Below are 13311 nucleotides of genomic sequence, written 5' to 3'. Positions count from 1 at the left end.
CTAAATACTAAACTTAATTAAAATGCATTTATGTATTTAAAGCTCTATAAAGAATGCTGAGGCACATTATCAACACACCAAGAAACATTTCGAGCACATCAAACACAAGTCCCTCTCATGCAATTGCAACTCTGCTGTCATCCACAAACACACACATATGCTTCCTTTCATTTTTCAAACACTTTGTGGACAAGGTGAGCTTTATGAGTCACCTGTCACATTTTACTTTGTATGGGAGTCAAAGAAAACCAAGAAAGCAGTAGCAACAAGGTTGGTTAAACAAGAAGTGATGAAAAAGTCGTTTAGATCACACTCTTTTGGGGCATCTTTCAATGGCATTAGGCAGCAACTACAAGACAGGTTGTTCAGCTTATAACAAGACACAATACAAATCCAAATTACCAAATTAAAAGTCAGCAGTGTAAGTGTGACTTGCCTGAGAACATCCAAAAAATACAGCTGTATGGTGGGTTCACCTTGACCGGATACGAGGTGCACATCAAGCTGCTCTGTCCCTCCTCTCCTCAGCACGACAGGGAGGGGAAAAAACAAGTTGAAAAAAGTTAATGGGTCAAGATAAAGGCAGTTTAATAATGCAAAACCAAAGGCTGGGCATGGAAGCAAAGGAAGACAAAACATTTATTCTCTACTTCCCATCAGCAGGCGATGTCTGATCACTTCCTGGGAAGTAGGGCTTCAGCACACGTGGGAGTTACTCTGGAAGACAAATGTCATAACAACAAATGCCTCACACCCCTTGTCCTTTCCCTCAGCCTTTATTGCTGAGCAGACATCATATGGTCAGTTGGGGTCAGCTGTCCCAGCTGTGTCCCCTTCCAAGATCTTGCCCACCTCCACCACACTGGGTGAGGTGAGAATGTTGCAGAGACAGCCCTGATGCTGAGGAGCACTGCTCAGCAACAGCCACAGCACTGGTGTTACCAACACCTTTCTACCAATACACAGCACAGCCCTATGGGGGCTGCTCTGGGGAAAATTAACTCCCTCTCAGCTAAATCCAGCACAATCTCCATCCATTATTCTGTATCATTTGTATCATGCTCAGATCCCACATAATTTAATACATATACATCTTCTAGCCATGTCATTGCATTTAAATCTCATTACTTAAATCCCTTCTTACCAACATGTACAACTTGTACTACATACTTAATCCATCTTACACCCGATACACAGTTTTATACATTCTCATTAACTAATATCCCCTGTCCTTTAACACTAAACTAATATTCATTCTCATGTTAACCAGGCAAATGGCTTCTGGTGAATTTGTATCAAATGTTTCTGTGCCCCATTGCCTAATGATCTCAACATAGTCTTATATCTCTCATTCTTTCCAGAGGCTTGTGGGTGATAGAGCATGAGATACACCCCCAAATTGCTATGTTTCTCTGCCCACCAAAGCTGCTCTGTCACTCCCCCCCTCAGCTGGACAAGGTAGAGAAAATATAATGAAAGGCTCATGGTGGAAATAAGGACTGGGAGATATCACTCATCAATTACCATCCCAGGCAAAACAGACTAGATTTACAGAAATTAATTTATTACCAATCAAATCAGAGTTGGGTAATGAAAAATAACATAAAACCTTAAAACACCTTTCCCACTCCCTTCTTTCTGAGCTTAACCTCACTCCTGCATTCCCTACCTCCTCCCAGCACAGAGGGACAGGGAAGGGGGATTGCAGTCAGTTCATCACACCTTGTCCCTGCCGCTCCTCCTCCAGAGTGGAAGGAGTCCTTACGCTCTTCCTCTGATCCAGCCTGGGTCCCTCCCAGGGGAGACAGTTCTTCATTAACTGCTCCAGCATAGGTCCTTTCCACAGGGTACAATACCTCAGGAACAGGCTGCTTCAACGTGGGTCCCCTCCAGGGTCAAAAGTCTTGCCAGCAAACCTTCTCCAGCACAGACTTCTCTCTCCACGGGTCATCTTTCACAAAGGCAGCCCACTTTCTCAAGAGTTAGCATCAGTAAGTGCTTTCCCAGCCTTCTCATCTGAAGGTGCTGCAGGAATAGGTTCATGTAGGTGTTGCTTCAGGCCAAACACAATTTTTGTAGTGAAGGGAGTGAAGCTGAGGGCTGACTCAATGAAGAGCCCTGCAGAGCAGTGAGACAGCAAGGAGGTCTGTCAGTAACAAAGACAGAAGCACTAAGCACCCACACAGCCCCAGTGAGGTGAGTGGAAGAGAAAAGGAAAAAATTATTTGCTCATGGACTACAGTGCCAGGAGGAACCAAAAGATTATTCAGCCAGACATCTAGTGTAAGGCAGGTCACAGATTCAGAAAACATCCCTGCACCGACGGCCTTTACATCTTCAGCTAGAATGTAAACCATCGAGCCTTGATGCAAAGACAGACAAAGAACACAGAGAACCACCACCTACATTGTTTCAAAAATTAGTTATAAACCCACAGATTTTTAAATCTATATCTAATTTCTAATCTAAATTTGTCTGGCTTCAGCTTTCATCCACTTTTGGATTTTTTTTAGCCCCTTTCTGCTGCACTCTCTGTAAGACACTCTAGAAAAGTAGTATTTCATCCTCAACCCCCAAAATCAAGACCCTGGGACTGAGTAATTTCATCATCTAATTTATGTCAGTCTCTATCAGTACACCACAGTAAGATCAGAGAACTGATGGAAGTCTCCCTGCGCAGGAAATAGTTTCCAGACCTCCTGTTGAGGAATCATTGCTGTAACAGCACACACAACAGAATTCTAGCAGGAGTGGAATCAGAGATCGCCAGGAAAAAGGGCTCAATCTTGCCTGGGTTTGCACGCTCCCCCTGCACCTGCCGGCACACGGCACTTTGAAAGATCAGTCTTAAAACGCTGAATTCAACAAGTTCAAGTTCATCGGAAGCAATAAAGGCAAACTCTAGCGATCCTTCTCCCTCTGTGTGAGGGAGTGATCCCCCTCACACTGCCGGGGCTCAGCGAGGGGCTGTCAGGCCCCGCTGCCGACCCAGCCGCACAACTTTGATGCCTTAGGCATCGACTTCACCGCAGCCGCCCCGCGTCCTCGAAGGAGCCTTGAAAAAGTTGCCGCCGGCCCGCGGGAGCGGTCGGTAAGGCCCGAGGGCAGGGCAGGGCAGGGCACCAGGGCAGCGCCCGGCCCCGGGGCTGCCCCGACGGGGCGGCTCTCCCTGCCCCCCGGGGGAGGCGGCCCGGCCCCTGCGCGGCGAGCGGGGCCCGGCGCGTCCCACCCCCGGCCTTGACGCCACGAGCTAATGAAATGCTAATGCCGGGGCGCGGAGCCGGGCGCTGCCCGCCACCATAAAACCGGGAGCGGCGCGGGGGCCCTGCCCCGCCGCCGGCCCGCAGCCATGCAGAGCGCGGCCCCCGCCGCCCCGCCGGCCCTGCACCTGCTCACCTCCTACTTCATCGACAGCATCCTGGGCCGGGGCCCCGCCGCGGGCCGGCACGGTGAGGGGCAGCGCGGTGCGGTGCGGTGCGGGCGGCGCGGTGGGCACGGTGAGGGGCGGCGGGGCGCTCCCCGCCCGCCCCGGTAACTCCGCGGTTCTCCCCCGCAGGCGCGGAGCGCTCGGTGCCGCCGCGGCCCGTCCGGGCGCGCAGCCCCGCGGAGGATCCGCCGGCCGAGGGGCGCGGGGGGCGCCCGCCCGGCTCCGAGGCGCCCGGTCCGGTGAAGAGGAAGCAGCGGCGCTACCGCACCACGTTCAGCACCTTCCAGCTGGAGGAGCTGGAGCGCGCCTTCCGCAAGTCGCACTACCCCGACGTGTTCACCAGGTAGCGGGAGGGGCGGGCGGGGGGGGCCGTGCGGGGCGGCCGCCTGGCTCCGGCGCTAACCGTGTGTGCCCCCGCAGAGAGGAGCTGGCCCTGCGCCTGGACCTGACGGAAGCCCGGGTGCAGGTGAGTGACGGGCGCGGCAGTACCGGGGAGCCCTCCTGGGGGCTGGGGGCGAGCTCAGAGACGCCTGAGAGCAGGGGGAACACAGGGCGCTGTCCCTGTGCTCAGCAGGGAGGAAAGGGAATAGCGGCGGGGGCCGGGATCGCGTCCCGTCCGCGCCGGGGGTGCTGAAGGGACGGGGGAAGGGACGCGGTACCTCCGCGGCGGGGAAAGGGTTCGGGAGCGCTCCCAGGTTGCGCTTCACACCCGCGTGTGCTGTCGCCTTCGTGGGTCTAAAGGCATGTAGTGTCTCCTGAGTGCTGAAACAGCTTTTTTAAAAAAAATAAATCAAGTGGTTCGCAGCAAATGAGGGGTTCTGTGGGGCATCCAAAGTTATTTACCCAGGCTACAGTGAAGTTTACATCCTCTTCTTGCTCTAACTTAGCTCCATAAAACAGTCACACTTCTAAATGACTGGTCAAAACAAATGAAAGATTAATTTGACATTCATATATGACAGTCAGGCACTGTCCAGAAAAATTTCATGCCTGGCTGGACTGTGATTGTAACAACGCCCGTAGAGCTTCATCATACAGAGACAGACACTAATGACTTTTAGCTTGCAGTTTGCTTAAACTACAAATAACCCTTAGTAACTTTTCCTGACTCTGTGCACTCCTGCTTAACAATACCTCTTAAGGAGCAGTTTCTTTAGATTCATCTCTTGTATAACCTAGAAATCCTTTTTATACAGAAACTATAGCCTTAAAAAAAATAATAGTTGTTTCAAAAGGTGTGAAGGCTTTCAAAGTATTTTTAAGCTCAAAACGACAATTGCACTAAATTTGGCTTGTTCTGTATATCAGATATTGACTGTTCCAGCACAGCTCTGGGTTTGTGCCTACTTGTGAAAGACTGAGAACTGGTACAGCTGCTCAGCATGACAGCCCTACTAACTCCTGTAGCTTTGTTACTGTTGATGCCAGATCCTTGTTTGTATACGTTGTCATTACTTCAGTCACTGGATTGGTGATGGTTCACACTAGCTAATGTCTGTAAAACTGTAACTTCTTTAGTTTGTTTTTTTTTTAATATGCACCATCTTCAGAAAAGGCCTTAGAAGTATGAATGGTACTTCATAAGTGACTCATCTGAGAATATCTAGATGCAGTTTTCATCTCTCTTTTTTGGACTTGGAGGAAATTATGTGCCCTCTCCTCTTCCTACCATCAACAATCCCTAAAACCTCGAGTCACTGAAATGGCCCAGTCTCTGGCAATTACACATGGCATCTAACAATTGAAAAGATATGGGTGGAAAGCTGTTAATTTACCTGTTACTGTCACATTCCCTTTGTGGGGTACATGCTCTGTAGATCCTGTGAAGGAACGGTGCAGTGGTATATGGCAAAGAGGGATTCTTTTCTCAATGACTCATCAAGAAGAAATTGAAATGTTTATGTTTGATGGAGTAAAAAAGGAATTAACAAGGGAAATAGCAGAGCTGATGCATCCGCAGTGGATGGAAGGAACAGCAGAGAGCTGTTCCTGGCACCTCCTTACCTCCTGAAGATATCACATCTTAACACAAGTCTCCTGGGCACAGAGCACAGAGTCAGCATAGTTGTTTAGGGTGAGCTTGCAGTGCACAGTGCCTCAGCTCCAGTGCATATGTTCTTATCCTGCAAGAAATGGGGCTTAGCCTGGAGGGAAGGGGATGCATAGGAATAGGTAGTGTAGCAATGGTGATGTACTGTACTTAGCAAGTTACCTTAATTCCCAAATGCTTGCCTCATGTGCCTGTGCTTATAATTGCTCTATAAGGCATCCTGTGTGAAGTGAAGACTTCCAGTCCTGACCCACGGTACCTGGCTAAACCAGTTGACATGAAAACTGGTATCTCTTTATTTACTCGAGTGTAAACTGAACAAACTGATCTTACCCAATGCAGTCAGACCATTTCTTCACCTCCGTATGTTTTCAAATTGAGGTTTGCTTCTCTGGGGACAGTCTTCCATCAGCCAGCTGAAACGGGTACCAGGCACAGCATTGTTCCTCCTCTTGCATTCTGAATCTTACATGAAAATGAACAAATAAGAAAAAAAATTGCATGAACCTATGCTCATTTCAGCATCACTTCAAAGAGATCCCCTCACCCAACCCCCATTATTTACTTGTATAGAGGAGGGGAGATGGCAGCATTCCTTACCTCGGGAAAGGGGTAGTCGGAGAGTCTGTGAAACCTTTTCATAACCTGGAGCCATGTTGGGGTGCATTTGCATCTGTTGTTGCCATTCTGCTTCTCATAATTCTTACTGTTAGGATGGGAGGAAAACAGGAAAAAGTTAAAAGAATATGTTATTTTGTTAACGTGAGCAGTAAAACATTCCATGGGTATTTCAGTACCATAAATCACATCAGTTTTAAAACATGAGCTTACAGATATAATGGATCTGGGCATCCTTGTCATATTTTCTCATTATAACCCTCTTATTCAGCTGCAGCAGAAACACGATACAGTTAGACACATCTGTTTCTTTTTAGCGTCATTAGGTATTACATCAATTAAATAGGATACAATTTTAAAGAAAATTACAGCAAGAAAGCTATCAAATTTTACATGCTCACCTTTTCCTTTATGAAAGACCTAAATCTCTTGTCAGATATGCTGTAATTGCAAATAAAATCTGGGTAATATTTAGCATACAATTCAAACTTGATGGTTTAAAACTCATCTTTGAGTAGTAAGTAATGCATTTCCACAGTTATTTTACCACTGATATTACAGTCATACCATAAAAATCTTAAGACTGGTATAGCAGTTTCTGTTACGGTTAGTTTGGCACTTGAGATGTGTCTGAAAATAGAGTAAAGGCAAGTTAAGCCTTTTATTTGAAGCAAAGGAAAACAACTTAACAAAAGGTTCAAGATGACTAATCTGAATGTTAATGACTATAATGTATGCAGTAGATTTTGAAAGCTGTTTCTCACGTCAGTGTAAGGTATGAGGTGTGGATCTGCTCTTCTATTACCACTTGCATTGATGTTTGTACCACTAAGGAACTGAAAGCCAGCCTTTTTCTAAAGGTAATTATTAGATATGCATGCTGGCATTTCCTTCCAGTTTGATAAATAAAAAATCTGAAAGATGACTAAAGTTTGGTTTTACGCGCGAAATTACCTGTAGCATTAAAAAAATTATTTTGTAGTTAGAGTGCACGTCTGCACTGCAGTGATCAAATGGATTTCCTTTAGGCAGAGAAAGCAGGAAAGCAGATATCTCATTTTGTGTTAGGCTTCTTTATCAAGAACAGATTGAAGAACAGTGCTAAGATTTAGTAAGGTCATGTACACCTCGGCAGCATTTATCCTTTTTAGGAAAGGCTGTATCTGCATATCTGCAGTGTGAGACAGTTCACTGCCTTTTCAACTGGACTTTATTTTCACAGAAAACACTAACACCTTTGAGTTGATCTTCTGCTATGAGATCTTTGCTAAGCTCCACTTAAAAATATTTAGGATTACTGGTTAATAGTGATTTAAAGTCATCTGATCTCAGTAATTGAGGTTTTTTTTTCTTACCACCCCCCTGTGTTGGACTAATACAGACCAAGTGTCCTTGTCACACGGGCACAGCTGCCTGGCATTTCAGGGGTTCAGATATTCCTTTGTAAGACATCTGACCACTGAAAGCCATGGGCTGCTGGAGAAAGGACCAAAGAATGAGTCAAAACACTCAAGAATTTTAAGTAACAGCGTCACAATTTTGATGTTCTGACTTTTCTGCTAAAGACACCTCCCTCTGCCCACTGCCTGTGCAGCGAGACAGTTACATATGTAACCCAAGGGATATAAATCCCTCCTCCAGGAGAACAGCAACTCACAGTGTAAAGATACCAGATGCATTGAAAGGAGTAGAGTAGTAGTCCTTCAGCTGGCTCCTGAAAACCCCAGAGCGAGTGCTTTGAAGGAAGCAGTTGTTACTGACAGAGGGACACAAAGGCTGGACGTGCTGCAGTGTGTGAAGGGCCTTCCCTCCAAACACACTTCATGTTATTTGAGCACCTGAAGGTAAGTCACATTTCTGGAAATGGTTATATGGCATGTCTGAGATAAAGCAAACAGCGAAGCCGGGACCCCCAAAAACCTGAGTTTTAGCTGTTATTTAAAACTCTTTGAAAACATTTTTTGGCTGAAATGTAATTGAGGATGCAAAAAGAAACTATTGAAAAAGCATGCATCTGTAAAACTGCTGCTTCCAAAGTCATAATACAGATTTCTATAGAATTTTACTATTTCAGAAATACCAATATCAGAGGAATAACTACTTTTAGAACATGTTGTAATTTTTTTTGATACTTGAATTTTTGCAGTTTAATTTTATGATTTTAGTTTGCTTTAGTGGCCTTGATAAATTCTTATTAAGAAGTCATCTACATTATTATGGTAAAAGACCCTCATATTTGAAGTTTACCTTTGCTGTAAATCAGAAGTAAATTTTAGAGAGTCATAATTTTATCCAGGACACAAATTGGCCTTTCAAACAACTCTTCTTCCTTCTGTTACCACTCTCTATTTATCATTATTATTTATAATATTGAATCCTGATTAGTGCATTCAAGTTTTATACATGGAGGTGCTTGCAAGCAGCTCACTGAATTGCAACAGTGGTTATATACCAGACTGCTGAATGAGATATGGGCCACAGATAATGCCTGTCTTCCAAATCCAGATCCAGTTCAGAATCCACCTTCAACAGCTGAGGGGGCTGAATCCACTGCTGAGGGGGCTGGAGGAACCTGAGCTGCTGAGTTACATTTGGATGTTGAGTGTTCAAAATCTTTTGTGTTCACATTTTTGGCGGTTTTATATATCCTCGATTTAGATTCTCTCTCCCTCACTTTAGAGCTGATACTCTTCACTCCTCTTTGCTGCCATCCTGAGTCTGAACATTCTGCTCAGTGAATGCTAAAGAATAACAGTGTGAAGCCTCAGTTTTCTGATCTGTAGATTCAGTTGACTAAAGTCTTTAAAAGATGTTTAATGGGCTAAAGTAATGACTAGTCAGGCTTGAAGAGGCAACATACTCACCAGCATACTACACAAACCTAATAGTAGCTAGAGCCCTTTTAGAAACATCTTGATACCCTGTTCCAATACTGCTTACTAGATTTTCTAGTTTAGTATTGGCTGTCAGTGCAATTCAGTTAATCACTTTCATCTGCTGTTTGCATTCATGGTAGGTAGCAAAAGTTCTCATTTTACTTTTGAATTCTCTGCATAAAACTGTATGATGCAGCTACCAAGATAAAAAGCATATGATATCTTTGGCCTAGTTACTCTTACAGTCATGATTAAGTTGCTTCCTGAGGTATCTGTACAGAAATAGCCACCTCTTGAACGGCTTTGTTGAAGTTTAACTTTCAATAAATAGCTTATGAAAGGGGGAATGATAATTTTTAATAACTGCTCATGAGTTTTCAGGTGATAGGTATTACAATGGCTTTAAAACATATGTGAGTAGTCAAGTTTACAATGCTTGCTAGTGATTTATTTGTTAATAAACCCACTAAGGCATTTATGAATGGATCTTTTGTATTAAAGGAAGGGGGTTTTGGTTTAACAGTAAATATTTTGCTACCTGCATCAATGCATGCAGTAGTATCTGGTAAGACAAGCTACAGAGTAAGTTCATCTAATGCCTTTATAATTTTTTATTGAAGGTCTGGTTCCAAAACAGAAGGGCAAAGTGGAGAAAACGTGAAAAAAATGAAATTCTGGGGACTGTTCCAGGAATCTCCTTAACACACCCACTTGGTCTATTTTTGGATGTTCCACTGAGTCATTCTCCCCTCCTAGATCCCACGTGGAGGTCAATGCCTCTTTCAACATTGGCTGTGCCATCCATGTCTCCAGCTTTTAGTCCCTCAACCTTAGGGCCATTTGGCCTCAACAGCCTTACCTGGACTTCTCTCTTCAGAAATCCTATTTTAAATCCACATTTTGGAAGGTACAGAATCAATTTTTTTTTTTCTAAATCTCTAAACCGTTAAAAAATGCTGCATTTTTTTTTTTAGTTTCATACTCGCATGTTCTCAATAAATGTGTTCCCATAGAGAAATAAACTTAATAAAACGGGTTAGCTCCCATGTAGGATAGCTTGATTAGGAATAGCAAGATTTAAGTTTGTCATGCTAGTAAAAAATTAACATGTAATTGTTTTTTGAAGACCAGTTGTGCATACTTACTGCAATTTTGGTCTCACTGAACTCTAGTCTTCACACAGACTGCTGTGACCTGGGTGGCTGCAGCTTCATCCTTGTCTCAGTCTAACTCAGGTTATACACCATAAAGATGTGGCTGCAGGCAGACATGGTGTGTAGGTGATTTGACAGAATAAAGGTATTTAACATTTCTTCTCAGAAGACTGGGAGCCTGGCTATGTATAGAGACACATCTCAAGGGAGAGAGATTGAGAGAGATCTTCCTGACTCTTACATGTCCTACTAAAAGCCAGCCCATTTCCCTTGGCAGGTGATGTGCTCTCAGCACACAGAACGAGCCCACAGCCAGTCTCCTTTTCTTTCTCTGTAGTCAGACACCCCAGCAATTCATTTTGGCTGAACCTGCTGTCTGGGCTTTCTTGCCTGGCAACCTGAAATTTATCAGCAAAATGCTACTGCTGCTCTAGTGTGCCCCATAAAATAGGAAAAAAGCATGTGTATAGTGTATGTGTATACATGTAATAGCTAGGTAGATATATAAATATATATATTTTTTAAATATAAAAATATTTATAAAAACAGAAGACAGCACTCTTGCTGAAATTGGAGCTTGTATGGTAGTTCCACATTAACAGACAAACAAATGCTGCTTTTCACATGGAATCAGTTGATCTGAACAAATTGGCTGCATAAACAGCCATATAAATTGGTCTTTTTATGAGATGGTTTATTGCTTTCAGAGAACAGGCTGATCTGCAGCATCCCAGGTTTGTTTAGAAAGGATTTAGCATGAAGAGTTAAGCAAATGCTGTTCTAGGTATCTGCATGCCATGTCTGATCATCTCTTTTTCATTTTATTTAAAAGTGTTTTGGTTTTTTATTTAGGGTGGGGGTTTCTGGTTGGTTTTGGTTTGGTTTGTTTTTTTTAAAGGCAAGAGACTACGCTGCAAAATCAAGCTAAAACAAAATGTACCCGTGGAAGAAATTGGAAATTTTGGCACATTTTTTTCTAATACTTTGGGTGGGGGAAGCTGCAACTCAGTAAGTACTTGTTCTCCAAAACAATTCTTAATTTGGATAATATTGACTTCTTTCAAATACAGGTTTCTCAATGCTTTAAATCCTCTCGTGACAACAGCTTCAGTACTAATGAAAGCTCCTGGACCCCCGTCAGACCCTGCTCTTACTGCCTTCACTGATCCAGCAGCAGTTGAAAGGAAAACGTCAAGCATTGCAGCACTAAGACTCAAAGCGAAAGAACATTCAGCACAAATCCCTCAATTAAACCTCATCTCCAGTCTTACAAACACTAACAAAGAACTTTGTTAGGAGCTCTCCCACAGACTACAGCCACGGAGGGGGAAGTGAATGCCTTCTCCAGTAAGTAGCTCTCGTTAGAGAGACACGTTTAAAAAAAAGAAAACACAAACACACGCAGAGCTGTAGTTCCTGTATCTTCAGTAACGGACTGAAAGGAATAACCCTGCTAAAGATGGTTTTCCTTCATTACAACATTAAATCAGGTAGTAAGTTGGCTTGTATAATTTCTCACACTGCAGAAACAGAAACAGGAACTATCTCTTCTTTGTAAATCAGGCCAGCATGAATCTGAAGCTTTGAAATCACCAGACTCACCAGATGCTAGTCCAAAGGTTCCAAATTCTTTGTAGAAATAACCAGTTTTCTAAGCAATTCTTAACTTACTTCTCAGGAGGAACTCTTACATGCAGTACTTGAGATGTAAGAATCTGTACACAGTTATTAACTTGGAGACCATGCTTCATGTTGAAGTGCAAATGCCAGTGAAATATTGCATTCTAGACAGACTTAGCAGGAACGAGATGGGGACTGTTTTCAGTATGGCCTTTTGATTCAGAACTAGGTTTGTACAAAGAGTACCTTGTTTCGAATTTTTAAAAAAAGTTTGCTTTATGTTCAGGGTGACAATGTTTTAATAGTTAAAAAAGTTTAACCTTTGTATATGAAAACTGTATCTGTGGAAGTAGGTTATCAGTGTGCAGCAAATTGTGTGTAGTTCTCCGTGTATGTACATACTTGTCAATCAGTAGCTCAGAGCTGTAAATATGAAGTTGCTGAATACTTATAGCAAGATTTCTGGCACATCTTACGAGACCAGTAAGTTAACAGATTACTTGTACATTTTGAGACATTTCATGCCTTGAGTAGGTTCAGAATTTAAGTGAAAACTAAATGTGAAGTGTTAAATTCTTCCTTGGACTGATGTTGGAATGAGTGAAAACTCAGTCTTTACTGAGCAAGTGTCTACAGTCTTCAAAATCCTGGATTCCTCTCTGGCCTCAAGACAGGTCGTTTTAAAGTCTTTGCTGAATTTCTCCATCCAGGACATGGGACTGAGAACAACTCTCTACAGGTCTGATGCTTTAGTGTAAAGTGAGGATAAGTAGTATCCTCCTTTTGCAGCTTTCTCGCCTACCTCACAGGGCTGTTGTGAGGACTGATTAAACAAACATGACACTGTGCAAATGGCAGAGTTATACAAGTGCTAATTGTTGCTTAGCAGTTACAAAAGAAAGGCCAATAGCTGGTTGCACATGGAGATCACCTTTCCCACACCTCTAGCTGAGGTCCAAGCAAGCTCTGTTTCTGAGGGTTGATGGGACAGCATTGAACTCCTCCATTGGTGCTGCCTCATTCCTCAAAACCATCCTCAAATACATTTACACTGAAAAGATTTTGTATATTTTAGAACTTGTTTCTCCAGGCAGCTCTGGGACTATTCTTAAGACTACAGGTTGAGGTGCAGAGCTCCAGCTACCTCACTGCTGCTTCTGGAGACTCTGCCAAGCTTGTACTTGGGTACATGACAGAGAAGGCAGTTGCTGGATCAAACAGATCAGTTTTCCATTTCCTCTGGAATACTCATTGCTTGGGCTGCTCTTGAGTCACAACCTACCAAAACAGTGGAAGTATTTCTGGGTTTGTAGACCTCACAGGTAGGAGAAGGTGGTGGCATTTCACTGTTAGGAAAAGCCAGCTTCCCACCCGAGTAGCACTAAGGCTGTGCTTGTGCATGGAGCAGCAGGAGGCTGGGGAAGTGATGTAACCAGGACCTCTCACACAAAGTTTAAGTGTGTTTCTTCCACAACAGCTATTTGCTTCCACCAGTCCACTCTCATGGCCCAGGCTGCCAACTGGCAGCACAACACGGTATCCATTCAAGCACTGAGTTTGTTCCAA

General features: G+C 43.7%; 1 protein-coding gene across 1 annotated transcript; it reads left to right on the top strand.

Annotated features, from left to right (window-relative positions):
- The first annotated feature begins 3349 nt into the window (after positions 1-3349).
- On the top strand, positions 3350-12552 carry ESX1 (ESX homeobox 1). Its single transcript, XM_017814135.1, has 5 exons — positions 3350-3449; positions 3557-3770; positions 3848-3893; positions 9592-9878; positions 11196-12552. The coding sequence occupies exons 1-5, from the start codon at positions 3350-3352 to the stop codon at positions 11419-11421; spliced, it is 873 nt and encodes a 290-aa protein (XP_017669624.1). The 3' UTR covers positions 11422-12552.
- The last annotated feature ends 759 nt before the right edge of the window (positions 12553-13311 follow it).

Source organism: Lepidothrix coronata, unplaced genomic scaffold, assembly GCF_001604755.1.
Source record: "Lepidothrix coronata isolate B3197 unplaced genomic scaffold, Lepidothrix_coronata-1.0 Scaffold2, whole genome shotgun sequence".
In the NCBI taxonomy this organism is placed as follows: Eukaryota; Metazoa; Chordata; class Aves; order Passeriformes; family Pipridae; genus Lepidothrix; species Lepidothrix coronata.
This window is presented reverse-complemented; position numbering and strand designations above follow the sequence as displayed.